The sequence below is a fragment of the Myxocyprinus asiaticus genome, chromosome 34 (genome assembly GCF_019703515.2).
Source record: "Myxocyprinus asiaticus isolate MX2 ecotype Aquarium Trade chromosome 34, UBuf_Myxa_2, whole genome shotgun sequence".
Lineage (NCBI taxonomy): Eukaryota > Metazoa > Chordata > Actinopteri > Cypriniformes > Catostomidae > Myxocyprinus > Myxocyprinus asiaticus.
The window spans coordinates 42,430,537-42,457,154 of record NC_059377.1 but is presented as its reverse complement, the minus strand read 5'-3'; the positions used below and the strand labels follow the sequence as shown (position 1 = coordinate 42,457,154).

Genomic DNA, 26,618 nt, shown 5'->3' with positions numbered 1-26,618 from the left:
TTGGTCAAAACAAGCAAGCAATTACAACACCCCAATTTCCCCCAATGTTCCAGACAAATCTACACCCTTGTGCATGCCTTCCAATGAACTTCGAAGGGGGAGAATATGGTAGACGATGCCGTGATGGTAAAAATAAAACAAGTTTTAAAGTTTTAAAATACATCGATTTTACGAGCGCTTGGACTTTTATTGTGTAATATTCGGGAGAGGCGGAAATGCAGACCGGATATGTGACGTCACTGGTCCGAAACTTCCTGGTTGTCGCGCTTCACCTGCTGAAACTAGAGGAAAATGTCCTCAAAAACGTAATAAATCTGCTCATAAATACATCGGTTCATCTCTTCATCACATCACCAATTCATCTGTGTGTGAGCGAGAGAGAATTAATTATTTAAAACACACTGAACACGCGCGTGCTGCTGGAGGAGACACACAAAACGGTGAGAGAGAGATAAAGTAATACACAAAATTTACAGTATGTATCTTTGTGTGTGTTGTGTACAGAGTGTGTGGTGTAAACTGTTCAATGTGTGTTTATAGTCTGTATGTGAGTGTGTGTGTGTGTGTGTTTGAGTGTGTGTGTTTGAGTTTGAGTGTGTGTGTATTGTGTTTGAGTTTGTGTGTGTGTGTGTATTGTGTTTGAGTTTGAGTGTGTGTGTGTGTGTGTGTGTGTGTGTGTATTGTGTTTGAGTGTGTGTGTATTGTGTGTGTGTATGTGTTTGTGAGTGTGTATTGTGTGGGTGTGTGTGTGTGTGTGTACTGTATGTTTTTGTGTGTGAGAGAGTGTGTGTGTGTGTGTGTGTGTGTATATGAGTGTGAGAGAGAGTGTGTGTGTGTGTGTGTATGTATGAGTGTGTGTGTATATGAATGAGTGTGTGTTTGTTTGTTTGTGTGTGTATTTATGAGTGTGAGAGAGAGAGTGTGTGTGTGTATGTGTTTGTGAGTGTGTATTGTGTGGGTGTAAGTGTGTGTGTATTGTGTGTGTGTGTGTGTGTGTGTACTGTATGTTTTTGTGTGTGAGAGAGAGAGTGTGTGTGTGTGTATGAGTGTGAGAGAGTGTGTGTGTGTGTGTGTGTGTGTATGTATATATGTATGAGTGTGTGTTTGTTTGTGTGTGTGTGTATGTATGAGTGTGAGAGAGAGAGAGAGTGTGTGTGTGTGTGTGTGTGAGAGAGAGAGAGAGAGAGAGAGAGTGTGTGTGTGTGTGTATGAGAGAGAGAGATCAGTCTCTTGGCTGATGTTCATGTGAAACTCTGTGTAATACGTGCTGAAACTTGACTCAAGGTGCATTCAATGAATTTGAGATGTTGGATGAAAGCTCATTTTTCTGCCAAACTGGACAAATGTGTTTAATGTAACTTTTACCCTTTTATTGCATACATAGAGTTTTATCTGCTGTTAACTTCAGAGTTTATATACAGTAAAGGTGATATCAGTGTTGTCACGTGTGTGTTAATGAAGCACATATCAGCATTGGACTCTGATCACTCTGTATTACAATAACATCACCATCCAGAACATTTTTGGTTGTTTGGGTTTAATATAGATTGCCATCTGTATTCTACTGTACTGGTAGACATTTTTAATGTTCGTTCTTGAGAGTCATTCAAAATCAGCAACCAGGTATTGGACAATATTAGTGTTTTGTTTTAATTATAAGCATTGCTCTCAGTAGAATCAGAATCAGCTTTATTGTCAAATATGCTTACACATACAGTGAATTTGACTTGGTGACAGAAGCTTCAATTGCACAAACAATACAAGATGACAGAGATAATGATAAAAAAATAGAATAAAAATGAAAAGCGAGTATATATAGAAATACACGATAAGACAAAAAAAATATACAGTGCTTTGTATTCAGACCCCTGACCAATTATCTCATATTACTGAATTACAAATGGTGCAATTAAATTTCATTCTGTTTGATATTTTATTTTAAAACACTGGAACTCAAAATCAATTATTGTAAGGTGACATTGGTTTTATGTTAAAAGAGATAAAGTAATAAAAATGCATAGATTAGGGAAAGGGTACAAAATAATATCCAAATGTTTGGATATCCCAGTGAGCACAGTTGGATCAATAATCAGGAAGTGGAAGCTGCACCACACCACCCAGGCACTGCCAAGAAAAGGCCGTCCCTCAAAACTCAGCGCTCTAACAAAAAGGAGACTTGTTAGAGAAGCCACAGAGAGGCAAACAATCACTTTGAAGGAGCTACAGAGTTCAGTGGCTGGGAGTGGAGTAATGATGGACCAGTCAACCATATCAAGAGCACTGCATAACGCTGGCCTGTATGGGAGGGTGGCAAGAAAGAAGCCGTTACTCAAAAAGTACCATCTGAAAGCACGTCTGGAGTTTGCCAGAAAGCATGTGAGTGACCCAGCTGCGATGTGGGAGAAGGTTTTGTGGTCAGATGAGACCAAGATAGAGCTTTTTGGCCAAAACTCAAAGCGCTATGTGTGGCGCAAACCTAACACTTCCTATGCCTCAAGACACACCATCCCTACAGTGAAGTATGGTGGTGGCAGCATCATGCTGTGGGGATGCTTCTCATCAGCAGGGACCATCGCGTCGGCTCGCTTCCCTCGCCTGCGTCTCATAGCACCCTTAACACAGCTGCGCCTCAGATTAAACTGTCCAGCAAAACGTCCGAATAGACAAAAAATGGGAAAAGTTTGTCTGGTATATGCTGCCGAATGTTTAGCAGTTCGTCCCTGGTAAAAGTGCTTGGAAAAAAATTACTAAGCACAAGACAAACAAACAAAAACAACAAAAGAATGTGAGAGCTCCACACCGAGGCGGCCATCTGTAGTAACAGCTACAGTAGTAACAGTAGGCTAATATATCGGACACAATATTTCACCACAAAATCAAAATAAACAAATAATAAATTCTATTTTACACTTAGAAAATAAAGCCCATTTTAGGGCCAATAAAAATGTTGTGTTGGGAGATTGTCACAACACTTAAATACTTATACAATTAAATTTCAATTGTAATAAAATATATATATATATATATATATTGCGATGGGAGATTATTGTCATGACACTTAAACACTTATAAAATTAAATTACAATTTAAATAATATAAATAATTTTCGAATTGAAATATTGTCATGTCACTTAAGCACTTATACAATTAAATTACTGTATAAATAATATATATAAAAAAATTGCATTGAGAGATTGTCACAACACATAAGCACTTATACAATTAAATTACAATTTAAATAATATATAAAATGATTTTGTGTTGGGAGATTATACTCGCAACACAAACACTTATACAATTAAATTAAAATGTTAATAATATGTAAAAAATGCGTTAAGAGATTGTCTCATCACTTAAGAATTTATACAATTAAATTACAATTTAAATAATATATAAAAAATTGCATTGGGAGATTATTGTCATGACACTTAAATACTTATACAATTAAATTATGATTTAAATAAAATATATTTTTTTTTGCATTGGGATATTGTTGTTATGACAATTATACAATTGCATTACAATTTAAATAATATATAATTTTTTTGTTTTGGGAGATTATTTTCATGACACTTAAATACAGTTATTATTACAATTTAAATGTTGCAATTTTATTGTAATTTTTATTTAATTTGTAATTTATAATTTGTGATTTTTAATTTATTAAATGTTTGACATCACTGAATACTGTATCACAGTCATGAGAATGAGATGCATTACTTTAATGATAAATTGGGGTGTAAATGTGTTCAATTGTCATGAAAATAATGTCCCAATTGCAACTGATGATTCATTTATATGTGTAAACAGGTAATTCTGGGTAATGTTCGATACAGGAAATACTAGAGGAAAAAAAGTTTATTTGGATTATGCTGATTACATGTATACAGGAATATTCCAGTCGCTGTGTTGAGCATGTAAACATCTTTATCAGAATAAATGCTCAACCAGAATATAATTTGAAATGTAAAAAAATATGTTATAATTGAATGAAAATCTGAATAAAATAATCAAAGGAAATATGAACTCTTAAGTGTTTATTGAAGTGTACAAATCAGTAAGTATTCTCATTTCTCATACAGTCAGGAGGAGGATGAGGGTGCTGTGTTCTGGCGGTCAGGATGAAGAGTTCCCCAGCTAACCGCAGCCGGGACATCGAGCGGCAGGCTGGTTATCTGCGCCCGGAGCACTGTGCCCAGCCTCCTCCGCGATCTCACGCGGCAGATGAGATGTGGTTCATCCGTGACGGCTGCGGCATTGTGTGCGGCGTGATCACGTGGCTGCTGGTGTTTTACGCTGAGTTTGTGGTCGTGTTTGTAATGCTGCTGCCGGCGAAGAATGTGGTGTATAGCATCATTAACGGAGCTGTGTTTAACGGACTGGCCTTCCTCGCCCTCGCATCTCACTTCAGAGCCATGTGTACTGATCCGGTGAGTAACACAAAAACACATGTGATACAGGGTGCTAACCAGACATGACGCAACAAGTTTTCGACATCAACTCATTTTTCTGTCCTCTTTGAAAGCGAAACACTGCGAAGCAGCAAAGTCAGACAATATCGCAGCCAATCAGAAGATTTTTGGAGTTTAAAGCTGAAGTGTGTAATTTCTGCATCACTACAGTCACAAAAATAGTGACTGTTTTCAAACAGCAATGTTTTAAATGTGCCAAAGAGTCACTTCAGGAGAATCAACCTACGAATGGCTTACTTACTGTAAAGTTTACTCTTATACTTTAATATTAAGATGGGATATGAGAAAATATTTGAAGCCCAAAGCATACAGCACGCGTGACACAAACCTCTGAACGCGTAGCCCGATTTTTCTAACCGTGCGTCTTTGAGCTCGAGTTATACAAATGCAGGTATCTCCAGACCTCCTCAAACACGCGCATGCGCCTGGAGTTATTTGCACTAATTAATGTGTCCACAAGGTGGCAACACTCACATTTGAGCTGTTTCAAATGCTAGAAGAAGATATAATCGCCGCTAAACAAATGTGCAAGTCCAGAGCGCATGTGTGAGGAGGTCTGGAGATACCTGCATTTGTATATCTCTAGTCTGAAGGAATATAAAGAAGAAAAATAGTCCTGTGTCTCAGTAGTCGTAGCATGCGCCAACCGCCTGTGTATGAGCACAGTTATATGGAGTATACATTGACAGACTCATGTTTGACTATACGCAGACACTGAGCGTTCACGTCAAAATGGAAGTATACCTAGGGCTTTAACCTTCTTGGGCTGTTCGTTAATTTAAAAAAATAAATAAATATATATATATATATAATTTTTTTTTTCAATTTGGAATGCTCAATTCCCAGTGTGCTTTTAAGTCCTCGTGGTGGCGTAGTGATTCGCCTCAGTCCAGGTGGTGGAGGACGAATCCCAGTTGCCTCCGCGTCTGAGACCGTCAACCCACACATCTTATCACGTGGCTTGTTGAGCGTGTTGCCACGGAGACATAGCGCGTGTGGAGGCTTCACGCCATCCACTGCGGCAATCACGCTCAACTCACCACACACCCCACCGAGAACGAACCACATTATAGCGACCACGAGGAGGTTACCCCATGTTACTCTACCCTCCCTAGCAACCGGGCCAATTTGGTTGCTTAGGAGACCTGGCTGGAGTTACTCAGCACGCCCTGGGATTCGAACTAGCGAACTAGTGAACTCCAGGGGTGGTAGCCAGCGTATTTTACCACTGAGCTACCCAGGCCCCCTGTTCGTTAATTTTTGACCGATTTCAGTTTGTTTGTTTTTTTATAAAAATGGTTTCCTCAATCTAAGTTAAGTCATTTTTATTTGTATAGTGCTTAACACCACAACAACCATCTACTTGATTCGATGAGTTTAAGTGGCTGTAACAAAATGCTTATTCTATGTCTTCTCTTTGTAACGCCATGGTCAGGTTTGACTGTAAACATAATGTACATTATTTCAAAAATGATTTAAAAACAAATGTTAAACTTTGACAAATAATAGTTTTAAATGTCTATATACTGTATATATTCAAGTGCAAACCTTCTGATTATCTAATGTAAATCTAAAACTAGATAATCCTAAATTTAATTACAACAGGAAATCTGTCAGTCTCTGTCTCTGCAGCCATCTACTGGCTATTATTGTCATAACATGAATTGTTGTTTTTTTTCCAACTAGATATGAGCAATCTGCCCCCAATACATGACACATTCTCATAATGTCTTCATGTTTGAATTTATAGAACTGTAGGTTTTAACATAAATTGGCTTATTTGCATATGCAAATAGATTATGCAATTGAGAAATTTACAGGTAAATAATGTCTAAATAGCACAAAATTCCAAACGAAGTGCATCATTTTATTGCTATTACTTCAGAAAAGAAGGAACATTATTATTTCCTAAAGAAAAAAAAGTTATACCTGTACTGTTTCCGGTCAAAACATTTAATTAAAAGGACATTTAAAAAAAAAATATGTGTTACAGTGAGACACTTACAATGGAAGTGAATGGGGCCAATCCATAAATGGTAAAAAATACACACCATTTCAAAAGTATAGCAATAAAACCTAAACAATATACATGTTAACATGACTTAAGTGTGATTAAAATCTCTGTACTACACAAACTGAGTGTGATAAAATCGCTAACCAGGATTACAGGTTTACTGTCATGGCAACGGTTGTAAAATTAGATAAAGAAAAGGAGGGACGAGTCGAAATGTAAAAAAATTTATCAACTTGATTCTTTACCACATTGTGTCTTGTTGGAAATGTTTTAAATACTGTACATCAGATAGTGATGTTTTTCTCGTCTCAGGGAGCTGTTCCAAAGGGAAACGCCACTAAAGAGTTTATCGAGAGTTTACAGCTGAAGCCGGGACAGGTGGTGTATAAATGTCCCAAGTGCTGCAGCATCAAACCTGATAGAGCACATCACTGCAGGTAACAAAAGCACGCACACAGAGCTTATTTACACATAGAGGTCTTAAAGGTACAGTAACTGTTTGATTGTGTGTTTGCTGTGTGTAGTGTGTGTAAACGCTGTATCAAGAAGATGGATCATCACTGTCCCTGGGTGAACAACTGTGTGGGGGAAAACAACCAGAAATACTTTGTGCTTTTCACTGTAAGTTTCATCACAACTACACACAAACACGTCATTAGGGGTGGGTAACATTTATTTTTTTCAAATGCATCGCAATCTTCGTTTGAACGGTCTCGATATCGATTCTTAAATCCCAAGATCGATCTTTTACTCTATGCAACCCGAGTCCTCGTTAACGTGCGCTCATCTACAGACGCTCTTTTCTTAAAGAGACAGTACCGGTTTTTAGTACTACTACAACAAATCAATGTAAATACCTGTAAATAGCACATGATTTTATTAAACAATAAACATGTAACAAAATATAATATATGCAATATATTATCATATTTATTGATTGAATACATGGATTTGTTCATTTGTAAAAGCTGAAATGTGAACAAAATGATGAAAAACTAATAGAATATAATTAGTAAAATTTAATATTTTCATATCGTACCTAGTTAGAAGGTCTCCTGTATAATTAACAGCTTTATCTGGGAGAGAATTTATTTCCTATGTAAGCAAAAGTGACATTATAACTGAAATATACCCATATAAATCAATATCGAATCGAAACGAGAGCTTGTGAATCGGAATCAAATTGAATCGGGAAATCTGTATCAATACTCAGCCCTACATGTCATTAAAGCTGTCAATAGATTAAAATAATGAACCACAGTTCCACTTTTTATTTTTGTGTCTTGTGGTTAACATGATTAATCTCATATATGATTATAGTTGAAATTTTGACACTCAAGTGAGGCACTTTTCATGGTTTGAGATGTTCACATATGGTTTGTGTGTCTTTTACAGATGTACATTGCTCTTATTTCTCTTCATGCGCTCATCTTGGTGGCTTTCCATTTTATCTTCTGTTTTGAAGAAGACTGGGGAAGTGAGTATTTCTCCCTGTATTCTGTTTCTAACAGTAACACTCCAAAAAATAGCTCTTTCAGTGGTTCCACATGTATAAAATGAGTTTTCTTGTATTAAAATTACAATATAATCTCAACACAAACACTTTGTGTAGAAAGAACGTAGTTGAATTGGGTAAACCCAACAAAATAAGATGTGTCAGTGTAACTCAAATAAATCTATTTTATTTATTTATGCATTAACTAGTGGGGCCTGAGTAGTTCAGCAAGTAAAGACGCTGACTACCACACCTGGAGTCGCGAGTCTGAATCCAGGGCGTGCTGAGTGACTCCAGCCAGGTCTCCTAAGCAACCAAATTGGCCTGGTTGCTAGGGAGGGTAGAGTCACATGGGGTAACCTCCTCGTGGTCGCTATAATGTGGTTCTCGCTCTCGGTGGGGTGTGTGGTGAGTTGTGCGTGGATGCCGCAGGGAACAGCGTGAAGCCTCCACACATGCTACGTCTCCGTGGTAACGCGCTCAAAGAGCCACATGATAAGATGCGCGGATTGACGGTCTCAGATGCGGAGGCAACTGAGATTCGTCCTCCGCCACCCGGATTGAGGCGAGTCACTACGCCACCACGAGGACTTAGAGCACATTGGGAATTGGGCATTCCAAATTGGGGAGAAAAGAAAAAAAATGATGCATAAACTAGTGAAAGTAAATGTTAGCATGCTAAATACATGCTGGTTTAAAGCACTACAGAGTATAGTTTAGTAACTATGTTATGGTTAGCACAGCATTTGCTCAACGAAGCGAGCAATCAATTTAATGTGCGACATCTACCTGTCCGCATCGTTAACTCAAGCTCCACTCAACTAAACACTCAACCGCATTAACAAAATGAAGTCATTACCCTTACTTAATTTAATCTGAGAGTTTTTACAAGCAAATTTTGTTTCATTCAGCCAACAAATTTTAGTTGGATTAGGTCAAATCAGTGTTCTACTGTATACTAGTTTTAACTCAACTTTATTAGGTTTGTCAACGTTAATGTACTAATGTTACTTATGTTGGTCCAACTTTATTTTATTAATAGAGCTGTCGGAATTAACGCGTTAATCGCATGCGATTAATTAAAAAAGTTTAACATGTTCGTTTTTCTTAATCGCAATTAACACATTTACCGTTGTTGGGAGGGCGGAACCTTTGTAATGTGTCCGCCCGGAGTCATTACAGTGACGGACACACCACAACAGCGCCTCCCTGTCAGTGATAATATGATGGAGAAAGGACCTCTTAGTGCTATTATTTGACATACAAAACAAGCCCAGATTGGACTTGTAATAGAAATCCATTTTTCAGCCTGTGTAAGGTGCATTTTAATTACCACTGAAGCACGGCAAGTCTTCACTTCAACTATCACTCCGCTTTTCCCTTGGAGTTCAAAGCGGCGCTGAACGCTGACGCAAATCATGAACGCAGCTTCACGATTGCTGTATTGTGGAAAATGAGAGTTTAAGAGATTTAATGCCCATTGCAGTGATTGGGGACTTATTCAATAAGTCAACCTCCCAATTAGACTTTGGGAAACGTTTAATGTTACTTGAATAGGTGACATTATACAGTTGAATGCTTTGTTTGGAAAATGTTAATAAAGAATTATATTGTACATATTGTTTTGTTTTCTTTCCTAAGATGGAATTAAATGCATTTTGACAGGAAAATAAGTATATATATGGTGTCAAATTTCAGCATTTTCAAAATCTGCGATTAATCGCGTTTAACTACAACAAATATGCGATTAATCGCGATTAAAATTTTAATCGACTGACAGCACTATTTATTAATCATTATAGCTTATAGAGCTAAGCAGCTCTTGATTTACATATCACTTAAAAGTGAATCAGAACATTAAACATTAACAGATCTCCTCCTAATCTCATCATGCCCAAAAATGCATAGAATAATGCTTAATTTCAACATTTGTTCACCCCATCCAGTCCCATGCAAAGCATGCTGGGAAATGGAAATCCCATGGCCAGTTTCATCAATGCTACAAAATGTATTCATGTAGTCGCACCTCAGATGTATTAAGTAAACTTCAATTTTACAAATTTTAATGGATCGAACACGAAATCAAGTTGTGACAAAATGTTCTAGAATTGTGTTGCTTCAGTTCATTTTATTTAAGTAAACTGAACAAGCAGCAAAACTCATTTTTCTTAGTGTAAAGGTAAAAATATTTCTGGTACTTGTTTGCCTGCTGAGCTTCCATTATAAGTGCTTTACTGTAAAAATTTTGCTATAATAAGGGCATACGAGAATAGCATTGACATAATATTAAATTAAGAGAATGTAAGTTAAGATTGTAAAATACAGAGAGGAAGCTTATCCTCATCTCATTCTCGTCTCCTGTGGTGTCGTCAGAGTGCAGTAGCTTCTCTCCTCCGGCGACAATCATCCTCCTCATCTTCCTGTGTTTTGAGGGTCTGCTCTTCCTCATCTTCACCTCTGTGATGTTTGGAACACAGGTTCACTCTATCTGTAACGATGAGACCGTAAGTGACCCTATCCTGACCCTACACCTCCGAGGCCTTTGCATGAATACAATTTTGTCATGTGCTTTTTAAAGAAAAAGATTAAGGAGAAATGTTTCACCCAATTTATAATGGGACCAAATATCGTATCAAAAAACAATAGCTTTGTTTAATTCATCATAAGACCTGTTCACACCAAGCACTAATGTTCACCGATAGTTTTTGGTGCAACAAGATGTGATTCAAAGTTAAACAACAAAACGGAGCTTAAAAAAGCAGTTGCTGACAAAATGGGAATGTTTTTAATAAATATATATATTTTTGCACTTTCTCAAAATTTGTCAACAATGTTCAACAGTGTGTGTACATGGATCACATGAGATTTGTCATTTTTGTGTCATTTCCAGCACATCTCAAATTCTGTATTGTGTTTAATAGAATTCTGTGCTGGAAATGACTCTGATGGGAATTACATTTTTAACCTTTTTTTAATTTATTTTTTTTTATCCCCTTTTCTCCCCAATTTTGGAATGCCAAGTTTTAGGCACAAGTCTCAGTTGCCTCCACTTCTGAGACCGTCAATCCGCGCATCTTAACACGTGACTCGTTGTGCATGACACCGCAGAGACTCACAGCATGTGGAGGCTCATGCTACACTCCACGATCCACACACACCTCACCACACGCCCCATTGAGAGCGAGAACCACTAATCACGACCACGAGGAGGTTACCCCATGTGACTCTACCCTCCCTAGCAACCGGGCCAATTTGGTTGCTTAGAAGACCTGGCTGGAGTCACTCAGCACACCCTGAATTAGAACTCATGACTCCAGGGTTGGTAGTCAGCGTCAATACTTGCTGAAATACCCAGGCCACAATTTTAACCTTTTTTAAATAAAATGACAGACTGCTTCATCTTGCTAAGATAGATATTTCATATCTAACATTTTATGTGTCCTAAATACACACAATTAAATAATATTTTTAGACGTTTTGCATAATTTGGCAAAATTATAGCTTGATTGGCCAATAAATGGATGACGGCCAATAAAAATATTTGATGTTTCCTATGATTTTTCTTTGTTTTGTATGGATTTTCCTAGTTCAGTGGTTCCCAACCCTGTTCCTGGAGGCCTCCCCCAACACTGCACATTTTGGATATCTCCCTTTTCTGACACATCCAATTCAGGTCTTGGAGTCTCTACTAATGAGCTGATGAGTTGAATCAGGTGTTTGATTAGGGAGATATCCAAAATGTGTAGTGTTGGGGGGGCCTCCAGGAACAGGGTTGCGAACCACTGTCATAGTTTAATATTGCATGTCTGGGGGGGCCTGGGTAGCTCAGTGGTAAAAGACGCTGGCTACCACCCCTGGAGTTTGCTAGTTCAAATCCCAGGGCGTGCTGAGTGACTCCAGCCAGGACTCCTAAGCAACCAAATTGGTCCGGTTGCTAGGGAGGGTAGAGTCACATGGGGTAACCTCCTCATGGTCACTATAATGTGGTTCGTTCTCGGTGGGGACGATGTCTCCGTGGCAACATGCTCAACAAGCCACGTGATGAGACGCGTGGGTTGACGGTCTCAGACGCGGAGGCAGCTGGGATTTGTCCTCCGCCACCCGGATTGAGGCGACTTAAAAGTACATTGGGAATTGGGCATTCCAAATTGGGTGAAAAAGGGGAAAAAAATAAAATAAAATAAATAAATATTGCATGTCTGGGGAGCCTGGGTAGCTCAGCGAGTATTGACATTGACTATCACCCCTGGAGTCGTGAGTTCGAATCCAGGGCGTGTTGAGTGACTCCAGCCAGGTCTCCTAAGCAACCAAATTGGCCCGGTTGCTAGGGAGGGTAGAGTCACATGGGGTAACCTCCTCGTGGTCACGATTAGTGGTTCTCGCTCTCAGTGGGGCGTGTGGTAAGTTGTGTGTGGATCGCGGAGAGTAGCATGAGCCTCCACATGCTGTGAGTCTCCGCGGTGTCATGCACAACGAGTCACGTGATAAGACGTGCAGATTGACGGTCTCAGAAGCGATTGAGGTGAGTAACCGCACCACCACGAGGACCTACTAAGTAGTGGGAATTGGGAGAAAAGGGGATAAAATAAAAAACAAAACAAAAAAAATAAATATTACATGTCTGGGTCTGAAGGCTAAAACAGTCAAATCTATATATAAAAGACATTTGAAAAGAACCAAAAAATAAACAATAATGGCCTGCTTAAAAGTTTCCAAGTCAGTTTAAATGAACACATTTTTTTAGTTTTAATAAAAATAAACCCCTGTCACCTGAAAGACCCTGTAGTTGAAGAAACAACTGTATATACAGTATGTATTATACGCAAACTTTTCCCAGGGACTGAAGTATATTTGTGTCGCACTCAAATTTGAATTTCGTCTTGCTATTTTCTTCTGCGATTTGCATTGTTGTGTTGCGCCATTCTTAGTGTGAATAGACCTTTGCATGACCTCATCACATTCTGAGTAGTATTCATAACAGAATAGCATGTATAAACTCGTGTTCTCTGTGAGTTTGCATCTGTCTGTGTGTTCAAAGGGAATCGAGCAGCTGAAGAAAGAAGAGAGGAGATGGGCAAAGAAATCAAAGTGGATGAACATGAGGGTTGTGTTCGGTCACCCCTTCTCTCTAGCGTGGTTGAGTCCGTTCTCCACACCGGATCACGGGAAAGCAAATCTGTATCAGTATGTGGTGTGAGACGAGTGATCTGTACTGATGTATGACACTCGATGACCAGCTCACAACACTGACTCATCAACACATGACGTCACAAAAGCGTTTTTGACTGTCACTCTTGATGCTTGAAGTTGTTTGATGTTTTGATTCAAAGAATTGCCCAAAACTGAAAATTCTGTCATTTGTTACTCACCCTCATGTACCCTCACACATACCTATAATATATATATATATATATATATATATATATATATATATATATATATATATATATATATATATATATATATTCATACTTCATAGTCACTTCTTTAACAGTTCTCTTTTTGTGTTCCTCAGCGTACATAATAACAGCATACGGGTTTAGAATGACACGAGGGTGAGTAAATAATGACAGAATTTTATTTTGGGGTTTATTGAAAACTCGTATTGAACCTGGAAGAGTTGTCTAAAGTCCAGCACAGTTCACCCAGAGAAAAGCACGCCTCAAGTGGCTTCTATACGTCCATAGAGACATAAACAGTGAAATGAGAGAAGTATCGATATCCTGACCACAGCTCTCAAGTTAAGCTCTTATTATATCTTCTGCACTGTGAACACTGTGATTTTAGATGTGACTATCATTTCTGTATTGGTGAACTGGATTTAGTCGCCCATTGAGATTCTGCAGGAGTGTGAAAGAAATATTTCTGACCATATATAAGAGGCCTTGACCATGAAACTTACAAACTATCACCAGCCGTGACACTCAACTGTTTCTATTGGTGTGATTCTTGATTGACAGATGCCTGTAAATTAGCTGGTAAATGAAAGCGAGCACATACTGTCGTTCGTTCTCTGCACACGCTGTAAAGCAGAACACACAACTGTGGCTTTAATGTGAGAGGAATCATCTGTTGCCAGATTTGAAACTCTCCAGTCACGTCACCAGTTTGGCCGAGAGATGATTCAGCCTTTTTTTAAACAGAAACATTAAATTGTTGCCTAACACTAATGGATGAATCTCACAGAAATATATCCAGGTCACGTTTTACCCTAAAATCAAAAGAGTTGGTAACGCTTTACAAGAATGTTCCACATGAACTAACAATGAACAAAATTTTTACAGCACTAATGTTCATTTCAATGTATACATTTTAAATTAAAAGTATACGTTAACGTTAGTTAGTGCATTACGAACTAACACGAACTAACAATGAACAATTGTATTTTTATTAACTAACATCAACCAAATGTAATAAATGATGTAAAAAATACATGGTTTATTGTGTTCATGATACATAATGCATTTACTAATGTTAACAAATGGAACCTTATGGTAAAGTGTTACCAAATAATACAAATTACATATTGTATAAATAAAACAAACTTTTTTTTTTTTTTTTAGCATTAAACGTTTTGCTTCATGACAATCAAGCACATTTTTCCATCAGTTTCTCATTATCATAAAGCGTCCGGATGTTTTACTCTATAGAGTTTATTTGTAATTCTCATTATTCTAAATGGTGATTCTCATTAAATTCTCTTTTTACAATTATTTATATATATATATATGTACACACACACATAATATTTGATTTTTATATATATATATATATATATATATATATATATATATATATATATATATATATATATATATATATATAAAATATTATTTAAATCAAATATTATGTATAAATACTTATATAATTATTTAATATATATATATATATATATATATATATATATATATATATATATATATATATATATATATTTAAATCAAATATTATGTATACTTTAAATAATATATATATATATATATAAAAGTACTTATAATATTTGATTTAAATAATTTATATATATATAAAATATTAAAATATTATTTAAATCAAATATTATGTATACTTTAAATAATTTATATATATATACATGCATACAAAGAAATATATACTATTTAAAATATATATTTAAAGAATATATCCTTTTTTTTTTTTTTTGCTTTAAAATAATGACAATTTGGAGTGAAAATGTGCTTAGCTGTCATAAAAAAAAATGTCACATTACAAAATCTCTTTATGGTCGTAAAAATGTATGTTATTTTCCATATGCTAAATGTGATTTTAATTTATATTTTGGGGTGAAATATGACCTGGACCATCGGTGTCGCCAGGTCATTTTTCCGGGGCTTCAGCCCCGAATGTAATTTTAAATGTAGGCTATGCAATAATATTGCTACATTTTGTTTGAAGTTCATGTGACCCCGCTCCCGCTAAGCCCCGAACCTCCTCAAGTCCTAGAAACGCCCCTGACCTGGATATGTCTTTTTGAGATTCACCCTAATTCATTTATAAATGCAGTAGTTTGTTATAGGCCTGAATATACTTTCACATTTATACTACGACTTTTGAAACAAGTTTTTAACAATTAAATTGATTTCTTATTTTATTAAATGAATCGGAACACTTTACAATGAGGTTCTGTTTGTTAACATTAGTATTTGCTTATGAACTAACAATAAACACATTGTTTATAGCATTTATTAATCTTGGTTAATTTAAGAATGTTAGCTCATAATGTATTCGTTCATGTTAACATCTACAACTTCTAATCTTAAAAATCGACAGACTAGTATATGTTGAAATCAACATTAACCAAGATTAACAAGTGCTGTAGAAGTATTGTTCATCGTTAGTCCAGTCGTTAAAAAGTGTTAACCAAAACAATCTTATTTTAAAGCGGATAAATGTTCAGAAATGGTTTCACTGCAGTATTTAAACATGAATATGCTTTTAAACATTCAAGAAGTGTCACAATCCAGACAGCTCCATACGCATTCACACGGATGTTCAAATCCAGTTCAGACCCCCAGAAGTTTTAAAACGGTGTAGATGTCCCTCACATGTTTTTCTCCACGTTGTTTATTATTCTGCACAGTCAGTGGCCGTTTGCGTCTGGTCATGTGATCAGGTGACACAACTAACCCTGTCTAGTATCCAGTGCTGGAACGGCCCAAATCTGCCAGCCTGATGTTGCTGCTCACCCCTGAAACAAGATTGAATAGATTTCATAGTGTTGTTGTGTAAAGTGATTTTGCTGGTTGATCATTATTGAGATACGAGTCTCCACAGGTAAAGTTTCATGGGCGAAGCATGAGAGACGGTGTTGAGCTGTCAATCACAGAGAAGTCACCGCACACATCAGTACTGTTTACAGGCCTTTTCTATTTTCTTTGCACATTCTTTCACCCTCTTTCTATGTATTGAATCTTTTTACGATGTGCATGTATTTTAAATATAAATCTCAATGATTGCTATTCAATAAATTTCTCTTTGTTTTTACATCTGTGTGTTTTTCTCCTCTCTCGTCTTGTGCAGTTCATGAAATATGTCAACAGATTCAAAGTCTGACACTGAAAACAACCAATCATTCAAACACTGCTGCTTTACATCCATTGTAGTTTAATGAATCATCATTGTAGTATAATTTCATTTAGATGCTTTATTTTTGTCCATTAAATAAGAAAACTATTTACACATGTATAAATGTGACAACGGACACTCAATTCTACGGTTAAATGAGGACAAATGAGTCCATCAGAGTAACAACAGATTTTCCTCAACATTACAAGAACGTATGATGTTACTTGCAGCCCCTGATTTTATTTATTCGTTAATTTACTCTCTTAAATTTGGACTCAAAGCCAAAGGTTTAAATACAGGCCCAGACCAGAATATTTACAGTCAATTATGATTTTATTTTGATTTGGTCCCCAATAATATAGTGGTGAACAACTCCAGATATGAAAGAATTAGTAAATGCTAATAATAGAAAAAATGCCCCCAAATTAACTTGCACAAGTTACTATGGTAACAGTTTTTAAAGTTTAAATGAAGTGTCCTTGTTCAGATTTATGTGACTTTGGCCTTAATTCGATATTAACTTCTAAACTAGATAAACCGATAATCGGTTTAACCGACATTTTTAACCGATATTTACACGTTTCCACTTAATTGGTTCTTTCAAAATCGTGTTTTCCTATAAAGAAACTTGAAGACTTGAACTTTTAAATATAAATTAAGTCCAGGGCTTTGAAAAAGTGTATATTGCAACTTAAAATACTTTAAATTAATCCTTTGTAGACTGTGCGCAGTATTAATTTTGTAAAGTAGGCTATTCGCCTTCAGAGTAATAATTGATTAAGTTGTTATTGTGCCTTAAAGTAGAAATAGAACAAGGATTAAAAGTCGGTTATGCCTATTGGTGATCGGACACTTAAACGCAAAAATAATCAGTATTGTATCGGTCATTAAAACCAATATCGGTCGATCTCGACTGTAAACAGCAACTGATATTCAACAACAAATTCTGATAAACAACTGTTAGTCTGTTACACTATCATTAAAACTAGAGGGTATTTGTCCTGATTATGATTCGATGTGATCACGATTCTTTGCTAAATGATGCAATGCATCACAAAGTCACAATTCGGTTCGATTTGTTTTTATTATTTGTATATGATACAAATTGGTCAATTACTGTATTTTAGATTTGTGTGAATTTGACTGCAACTTTGACCTTAATTCAATATTAACCTCTAAACTAGAAATAAGCCGATAATTGGTTTAACTGATATTTTTAACAGATATTTACACTTTTCTACTTAATCGGTTATTGGTTCTTTTAAAATCGGGTTTTCCTATAAAGAAACAAAAGACTTAAATTTTAAATATAAATTAAGTCAGGGGCTTTGAACAAATGTACATTGCAACTTAAATAATTTTCTCCCCAATTGGCATGCCCAATTCCCAATGCGCTCTAGGTCCAAAACTGCGGGTGCACCTCGCATCACACTCGCATTGCGTTGCGTGCCCGGGTCGCTGTCCTCATGTTGTGCTGAGGTTCTGCATTCTCTGACAGAACGAACTGGCCCAAATGGACCCAGCAGAGTTTTTTTTTTCCAGACTGGTTCTCCTGCCCACCAGTGCGCTGAGTGTGTAAGGAGACTGCGCATGGTATGGCAGGAGGACAAGTCCATATGGGGGTATGCCTTAGAGTTTTTATCATTGTCCTCAGGTCTGGGATACGATCAGCCCTGCCTAATCGATCTCTTTTGGGCAGGTCTGAACAAACGATCTTGGGTCCCAGATCGGGATGAGGTTGGAGGTTTTCTCTAGGCAATCAGGCAGGATATGAAATGGGAGGAGTTTGTTTCAGCCTGTGCCATTCCTCATCCCAACCCGAGGACAAGGGCACCCCCTACACAGTGGAGGCCTCAGCCGAGCCCACTGCTGCTGACGGCCAGGAGGCAGAGGCTGCTACAGCAGCAGTGCCCCTCTCCACCCAGAAGATGAGGAGGGCACCTTTCTCCTCAGTCCTGCCAGCCTCCACGGCCACAGAGGGCGTTCCCCAGCTGCTGCCAACGCCCATGCCTGCCACGGCCAGCGCCCACGCCTGCCAAGGTCAATGAGTCAGCGCCCATGTCTGTCACGGTCAACGAGCCACCGCCTGAAGCCTCGGCCACCCTAGTGCCATCGTCCTCGGTCATGAAGGCCATTTCCACAGCAGTGCTCCCGGCCGCCCAAAAGAGGAGGAGAACAGCTCCTACTCCCCAGTCACTGCGAACGCTCCGGCCACGGAGGCCGTTCCCCAGTCACTGCCAGTGCTCCCGGCCACGGAGGCCATTCCCCAGTTGCTGCCTGCGCTTACAGCCATGGAGTCCATTTCCCTGTCACTGCCCACGACCACGGAGGTTGCTCCCTGTCACTGCCAGTGCTCCCGGCCACGGAGGTCGCTCCCTGTCACTGCCAGTGCCCACGACCTCGGAGGTCACTCCCCTGTCACTGCCAGTGCCCACGACCACGGAGGTCGCTCCCCTGTCACTGCCAGTTCCCACGACCACGGAGGTCACTCCCCTGTCACTGCCAGTGCCCACGACCTTGGAGGTCACTCCCCTGTCACTGCCAGTGCCCACGACCACGGAGGTCGCTCCCTGTCACTGCCAGTGCCCACGACCTCGGAGGTCACTCCCCTGTCACTGCCAGTGCCCACGACCACGGAGGTCGCTCCCTGTCACTGCCAGTGCCCACGACCACGGAGGTCGCTCCCCTGTCACTGCCAGTGCCCACGACCACGGAGGTCATTCCCCTGTCACTGCCTGTGCTCACACAGGTCTTGTGTCTCCAGTCGGTCTAGTTAGTCAGTCTTGCCTGTTTGTTGGTGCTGTTCTTCATCCCATCCCTGTCCGGTTGGTCCTGTTTCCCACTGCATTCTGCCCCATCCCTGGATTAACTTTTTCCCCTATGGGGTTGTTTATGTTTGTTTTCACCCCTGTGGGAGTTTTGGTTGAGTTTTCCCCTTTATTTTGTATTTAAGTAAAAAATTTGGTCACAATTCGGTTTGATTTGATTTAATTATTTTGATATGATAAAAATATTTCAATTACTGTATTTTAGATAATAAATCGAATCAAATATCCGTTTATTTATTATTTGGTATAAGGATATGGATTATATAAGGATTATTTTGCCTGACTGTACATTACCTCTTTAATACATATTTTGCTTAATTTTAATGTGTTAATGACAACTATATCAACAATAAAACACAACAGGACAGATGCTTTCAACATGAAACATTGACTTGAGGAAACCAAAGCAGAAATATCTGCTAAAAACAGCTTCACATTGCCAGGTACGTTATGATATGTTCACATTATGTTGGACTGAGGAAGACTCTCATGCGGCGGCTGCACCGCATCAGTCCATCTTTATTTCATTAGATCTGTCATTTAGCTGCTCTATGAGTCTTGCACACCCAACCGAGACTCAGCACACAGGAAGAAGAGATTAACTGGAAGTACATCACCTTAACCAGCGTCCTTCAGCCCACTCTCATCTTTACAATCTGCAAGAACTGCTTTAATGCAGGAAAATCCAGTGTAAAACCAGCTTTTTGGTTTCTAGCTGGTCTGAGCTGGTCTAGATGGTTTAAACCTGGTACACCATCTATTTTTAAGCTCACTCGGGCCACCTTGGACCAGCAAAGAATAGCTGCCAGGGTTCAAAATGCTGCTTTAACACCTTAAAGTCAACATGAAATCAGAATTAACCCTATTTACTTTCACAATACACATACATGCTTCAGTGCACAAATCTCCTAGTAACTTCTCAATCAGTGTCTGTAGACAGGCTGAAGGACAGGATGTGGTCTGTTTTCATTCATACAGCTACAGGAAGTGTCTTTGCTCTTACATCACTAATGCTTGCATGCATAAGATACAGTATGTGGCATATATCAGAGAAGCATCTTCCATAAAACAATATAATTATTGCACAACCCAACGCTGTATGCTGTGCTCACAGTGCTATGAATGTTTGTGAAAGTCTGACCCTTTCTGCTCATGGGAAACTAAGGCACAAGTTAAAGGAAGTGATGTCACTGAGGGCATGAAGCATCAAAATAGTCCGATTGAATATTCAAGCAGCTGTAATTAGAACTGGAAATGCAGGCCAGAGACTTGCCTTATTTATTGAGATTAATGTGTATATTTCTGATCAAATCAAATAGGAACTTTATTGCTCTTGAGTAAAGAGTGAAAAACGCTTCTTCAAATATTATTTGGATTTTAATAATATTGATTTGTTTTCTATGTCAGTAACTTTCAGAGTACCTGGCCAATAAAAGCCTGTGAAGCCATGAAGCCAAGAACATTTATGACTCATATTTGACCACAAATTCAATTGAAAGAAGAAAATCAAGATTTTGGTGCACTGTGACAATTGTAACTATGAAATAGTAATCCAACACAAATGACTAATTACTTCTGTAAAATTGTATTTTAGATTAATTATTAGTTATTACTTCATGGGAAAGTAATCACATTACTAATTACTTGACTTTAAAGTTACTTTCTACTTTTTGTTTTTCAGCTCAATGAATTTAAAATAATTTCTATTTTATAATTTCTATAATTTCTTTGGCAGAAACACCAACAGATGTACACATGAACATAATTAAATGCTTTCTAAATAAATAAAGTTATTTTAGAAATATGTGTAATGTAAGTAATATATTTAAAAGTTATTAACTTAACTGAAAGTAGCTGTAATTTGATTACAAGAATTAATTATTGTAACGGATAAACTACTTTTTGTCTTAAGTAAATACTTACTTTGTAATCAGATTACATCCAACATGGATTGTGACATTATTGTCATGATTATGAGTATATATTTAATTTATCATTGCATCCAGATACGATGATTTTCATTATCGTATAACATAATTATTAAATAAATCAAATGAGATTATTGAAGGAAAATGTCCTTAATTGTCCTGAAAATAATGACTTGATTGTAATGGTCCTAAAATAGGTTTTAATTTTTACTTGTATATTTTCTTTCTTCTTTCCTTTGATTTTGAAGTGAAAAATAACCCGGTCATGGTCTCAGTGAAATTCACCATTCACATTAACAGTGATTTAAGTTAATGCACCAGTTAATTCAATATTTAGATCTTTGGTAAGAACTGAGATTTAACAGCTGCATGAACATTTCAAGCACTCTATTTTTATATGAATCCTCAAACATTAGAGCAACACTGCTGCACTGAAGCAAGAAAATAAAAAACTGTAAAGAGGTTTGTGTGTCTCAGAGGAGTTGGACCCAAATAGTAATAATACGTTTATAAAGCACAAGGAATTAATCGAACAAATGCTTCTCTACAGGTAAGTGTCATTGTTCACAATGTGTGCATCATGCATGTTAACATGTTTGTGAGCGTTCAGTCGTCTCTCTTGCTGCCGTGTGATTGGGTGAGATTGGGAGACGTGTGATGTAGCACCAGTAGACCAGAGAGAGTGAGAGAGATGCCCACCCACCACAGAGCCATGTGTGTCTCACCGAATATCAGCTGCCCCAGAAATGCCTGTCAAAAACACAAAACAAAGCAAAACGTTGTACAGAAAAACACTAAACCCTTGCAGCATGCCCAAGATGATAAAAATTCAACATGTTTTAAAAATCTACATTAAAACACCTGTCAGGTTTGTAGGAATGTAATCTTTGTGTCCATGTTAGTTTTATACATTTTTGAAAAACATTTCTAACATTTTATACAAAAAGTTGATTTAACCCTTTAAGCTCTGAAGGTGTTTTTAAAGATTTCTTGTTTCAGTGGCATAACCAAAATTAAAGGCTTCTCATTCGACAAACAAACAAAAATCAAGGAGGGTCAAGTGTTTGGTATCATTTTTTAATGATATAGGGTTATGATACATTCTGAGACTCTTGATACTTTTTTCTTATTTTTCTGATTTTACAATATATATGGATGTAAATAACGTAGCTCCGGAAAACACTTGTTTTATTCCCAATCATATTACCAATAACTGGGTAAAATTTTGTGTTGATATGACAAAGCAATCAAAAGTTATAGCATTACAAACATAATTTATCCAAGTGTCCAAAAGCTTCTCCAAACAAATAAAACATAATAATTGTACATAAGTACTAATTACACAACAATTACACAAAAGATATGCTCTCTCTCCAAAGCATGCAGGCATGAGTAATGAGATCTCATTCAGTTCCATTCTGTGTCATTTGAGTCATCATTGAGTGTGTGTCATGTACTTAGCACCATCTAGTGGTGGCCATATGTAATTAGAGTGAATGATCTTCTCTGCCCATATTTGGATGACTTCCACCTCTGGTTGCAGCGATCTGAATCCTAATACGAGTGGTTTAGCGTTCCATGATGCTGGACAACGTACTACATTATTTTTGATGAAGTCATCTGATCTGGATGCTAACGTGTTTTTAGCCAGAAAGCACATTATGTGCTGTGTGCACATTGTGCTTCATGTGGATTATCTAATGATCTATGCATCCGATTACCTTGTGTGTGGGCTCGTTTGAAAGATAATCACCTCCTCTAAGTAATGATATGTCATATTTTATGTTCCTTTAATTTTTATGAAGTTATAAGTGAAAACGTGGCCTATAAGCAACAAATAGGCTGGTTGTATTCTACTCTTTGAGAGCTTTCCAACAACATATGACACATGGATATTTGATCAGTTTCATGTTTTTATCGATTACAATAATATGTGCAGTGCAACATTATTAATAAATGATTAAAACGGAACACTTCTGATTTGTGTTAATATCAAAGCACTTGTTCAGTTTTGGTCATAATGCCAACATGCATTGGAAATTAGAGCTTCTACCTTTGTGTTGGTCAAAACTGTAATTATTAATAGTTTGATAATTGTTTTTTCTCCGCAGGCCCACCGGTTGACTAAATATGCCATGTGGTGTACCATAAAAGGTATTAAAATGTTTCACTGTACCTTGAACACACATGAGTGTACACAACTTAATCATTAATTTAAAAAAAGTTTTCACACACATTTTTCAAGGTAAAAAAATATTTTTTTACACGTTTTATAAGGGTAAGTTGATTTGACCTGAAAAGATGTGCCTTTTCATAAAAATGACAACATATCTGATATTTTGTTAAAAAGTTCTCACATTTTTTGGTCCCTCTCTGTTTTGTGGTTGTTTTTATCACACGACAACAGAATGGCAACCTGCATGTTTCACCACATGACTTTGACTTGGCGGACAAAAGTTTTTGAAATATTAATCATATTTAAAAACAAAGCTGTTTCACTGCTTTTTATTTATTTTAAGAAATAATAATAAAAGATTACTCCAAACTACTTATGCCAACATTTCTTTTTTCAAGAATTTCAACTTTAATGAGTCTTTTTTAATTTATTTATTTTACTGTCTATGAATGGTTGCATCACTTACACATTTTTGAGTTCCAGAAAAATATTAAAATGACTTTGAATCATCATAGTAGATGTGTATTCAAGCTGTATTATCTGTTTTGTTTGAATTGCATTTTTTTTATATTTTTGAATGTTAATAGGACTGGTAGAAAAAATAGCACCATGTCATTGACCCAAACACTGGTGGCGTAGTGACTCGCCTCAATCCGGGTGGTGGAGGGCGAATCTCAGTTGCCTCCGCGTCTGAGATCGTCAATCCACGCATCTTATCACGTGGCTTGTTGAGCGCGTTACCGTGGAGACGTAGCGCATGTGGAGGCTTCACGCTATTCTCCGCGGCATCCGCGCCCAACTCACCACACACTCCACTGAGAGCGAGAACCACATTATAGCGACCATGAGGAGGTTACCCCATGTGACTCTACCCTCCCTAGCAACCGGGCCAATTTGGTTGCTTAGGAGACCTGGCTGGAGTCACTCAGCACAGGTGTGGTAGTCAGCATCAATACTCGCTGAGATACCCAGGTCCCCCAAACACACATTCTTAAAGAAAAAGTATTTGTCTGAACAAAAAGTTTCAGCCTTTAATGAAGTCACACTGTTGAAACGTTCTTTACACAATATGCAGAATTAAGTGTACTTTTATAAAGACTTTTTGTGTTCTTTTAATTGTAATCCTGGTCTCCTTCTACAAGGACACGTGTTAATGCTTCATATGAAGTGAAGCTGCTGACACTCACAGAGGAGATGAAGTTGGATGCAGTGGTGGTCACAGTGGTGCGGGTGGATGAACATGAGCTGCGGAGAGCTTTCGCCAGGAACGTCCACATCACAGCGTTACAGGTGAACAGCAGACCACCACACAGCAGTCTGAGCGGGATGTGTAACTGACACACACACACACACACACACAGAATAAAGTGAGGCAGATTAATTTTCAATTACAGATCACTTACTGCAATATTCAGTGGCCATAAATGTCTCATTCTGCACAATAATGGGATTTCAAATAAATGAACATTTGCTGTGTAATATTAATGCTCAATTAATACTGGAAGCTAAGGATGTCTAAGATTAGGGTTACAAGAAATCTAGTTTTTATTAGCTCTTATTAGTGCAATATTTGAATTAATGCTGGGTTAATGTTTTTTTGAAAAACATTCATAAAATTCAACATAAATTCTGATTTAATGACTAAAAAATATTTAGTGGTTTAACCTTCAAGTCATAATTTGTTTTTTACGTTTTCAAAAAATGTTAACATTTTTTTTAATTTTATTTTTTCTGGAGACATACCATTAATTAACCCTGTCATTAATTAAAAAGTCATAACAATTTATGATTATTACCAGATATTTTAAAGAGACCTAATGTAATGGCGTTTATTTTAAATAATAGTGAAAATAATTTTAAAAATAAAAATGTATCATACAAAATTACAAATAAATAATATTTGAAATACATTTTAATTTAACATTTTAATAATTTGATTAATAGAATATATATATATATATATATATATATATATATATATATATATATATATATATATATATATATATATATATTATGATTAAATAATATCAGCCTTATAATAATCTCTGGACATTTTCTTTTACTCAATATTATTTTAAAAGTTATTTTTTTGTTTAGACATTTAAAACTGGTTCATTATTGAAGAGGTGAATTTAATGTAGTAGATCCAGACACAAAAAGAGCATGACGTTATTGACTCATAATGAATTAGCAGTGGAAGGAGGATGATATGTGCTCTTGGCCTTGAAGGTCATATGTGGCTGTCACGTAACACCATCATCATCATCATCATCATCATCATCATCTCCCTGTAGACATGTGTTAAGACCCGTTATGTTGAAACAGATGATGATGTTGGGATGCGGTTCTGGTACTGATGCTGAACACTCGATCTTCGTCTCGTCCCATTAATAACTGACACTCACCGAGTCACAGGCGGTGGTCTCGTTCTCTGGTCTGAATTTCCTCTGCTCGCCCCATGTCCGCAGTCCCGTCTCACACACGCCCTTCAGATAATCGGTACCGAGTGACAGTTTGGCGGATGAGGACGCGACGGCACCGAGAAACCCCGCCAGCAGCGCGTACAAAACCCCGGGAAACATGACGATCAGCTCATAACTTAACCTAATCATTTCGTCTCATCTGTATGTGTGTGTGATGCTGCACGCCAATGAAAACACTCCATCAGCATCATCACTGTGAGGAAAAACTTGAGATGCATTCTGGGAACAGTAGTTTATTACCCATCACTCACTAACATGCAGTTCTGGGGTAGATTACTTCTGATTTGTAATTTGGTACAGATTACAAATTACGACTAAAATTGTAGTCAGTAACGTTTTGAGGTAATCTAATCTGATTTCTTTTGGATTACTTTTTTATTACTTCTGATGCAGTTCATTTATTTATTTTTTATCCCCTTTTCTCCCAATTTGGAATGCCCAATTCCCACTACTTAGTAGGTCCTCGTGCTGGAGGACAAGTCTCAGTTGGATCCGCTTCTGAGACCGTCAATTCGCGCATCTTATCACGTGACTCGTTGTGCATGACACCGCGGAGACTCACAGCATGTGGAGGCTCATGCTACTCTCCACGATCCACGCACAACTTACCACACGCCCCATTGAGAGCGAGAACCACTA

The 26,618-nt window shown here is 37.4% G+C and overlaps 2 protein-coding genes across 4 annotated transcripts; one reads left to right on the top strand and one right to left on the bottom strand.

Annotated features, from left to right (window-relative positions):
- Positions 1–228: 228 nt before the first annotated feature.
- zdhhc3b (zinc finger DHHC-type palmitoyltransferase 3b) lies at positions 229–14,718 on the top strand. The gene is made up of 7 exons (XM_051670991.1): positions 229–440; positions 4,083–4,430; positions 6,799–6,923; positions 7,011–7,107; positions 7,882–7,963; positions 10,355–10,485; positions 13,020–14,718. Exons 2-7 carry the CDS (start codon positions 4,122–4,124, stop codon positions 13,176–13,178), a joined length of 903 nt encoding a protein of 300 aa, XP_051526951.1. The 5' UTR covers positions 229–440; positions 4,083–4,121; the 3' UTR covers positions 13,179–14,718.
- A 1,862-nt stretch (positions 14,719–16,580) lies between these two features.
- Positions 16,581–26,148, bottom strand: LOC127425251 (transmembrane protein 42-like). Of its 3 annotated transcripts, none has more exons than XR_007894591.1 (4): positions 25,902–26,148; positions 24,681–24,827; positions 19,232–22,067; positions 16,581–19,154 (listed from the first exon to the last, which is right to left on the bottom strand). XR_007894591.1 is itself a non-coding variant. In XM_051670999.1 (3 exons), the coding sequence occupies exons 1-3, from the start codon at positions 26,106–26,108 to the stop codon at positions 21,924–21,926; spliced, it is 498 nt and encodes a 165-aa protein (XP_051526959.1). In that variant the 5' UTR covers positions 26,109–26,148; the 3' UTR covers positions 16,581–21,923. The 3 variants fall into 3 exon arrangements, 1 of the variants encoding a protein (XP_051526959.1); XR_007894592.1 differs by having other exon boundaries at positions 16,581–19,077; XM_051670999.1 differs by having other exon boundaries at positions 16,581–22,067.
- Positions 26,149–26,618: the final 470 nt, after the last annotated feature.

Bases quoted from the DNA above. Each gene is read 5' to 3' on its own strand.
- zdhhc3b (XM_051670991.1), top strand. From the start codon at position 4,122: ATGAAGAGTTCCCCAGCTAACCGCAGCCGGGACATCGAGCGGCAGGCT. The intron at 6,924-7,010 runs GTAACAAAAGCA...TGCTGTGTGTAG, and splicing joins GATAGAGCACATCACTGCAG to TGTGTGTAAACGCTGTATCA. The intron at 7,964-10,354 runs GTGAGTATTTCT...TGGTGTCGTCAG, and splicing joins TTTTGAAGAAGACTGGGGAA to AGTGCAGTAGCTTCTCTCCT.
- LOC127425251 (XM_051670999.1), bottom strand. From the start codon at position 26,108: ATGATTAGGTTAAGTTATGAGCTGATCGTCATGTTTCCCGGGGTTTTG. The intron at 24,828-25,901 runs GTGAGTGTCAGT...TGTGTGTGTCAG, and splicing joins AGACCACCGCCTGTGACTCG to TTACACATCCCGCTCAGACT. The intron at 22,068-24,680 runs GTGAGTGTCAGC...TGTTTTTGACAG, and splicing joins CATCCAACTTCATCTCCTCT to GCATTTCTGGGGCAGCTGAT.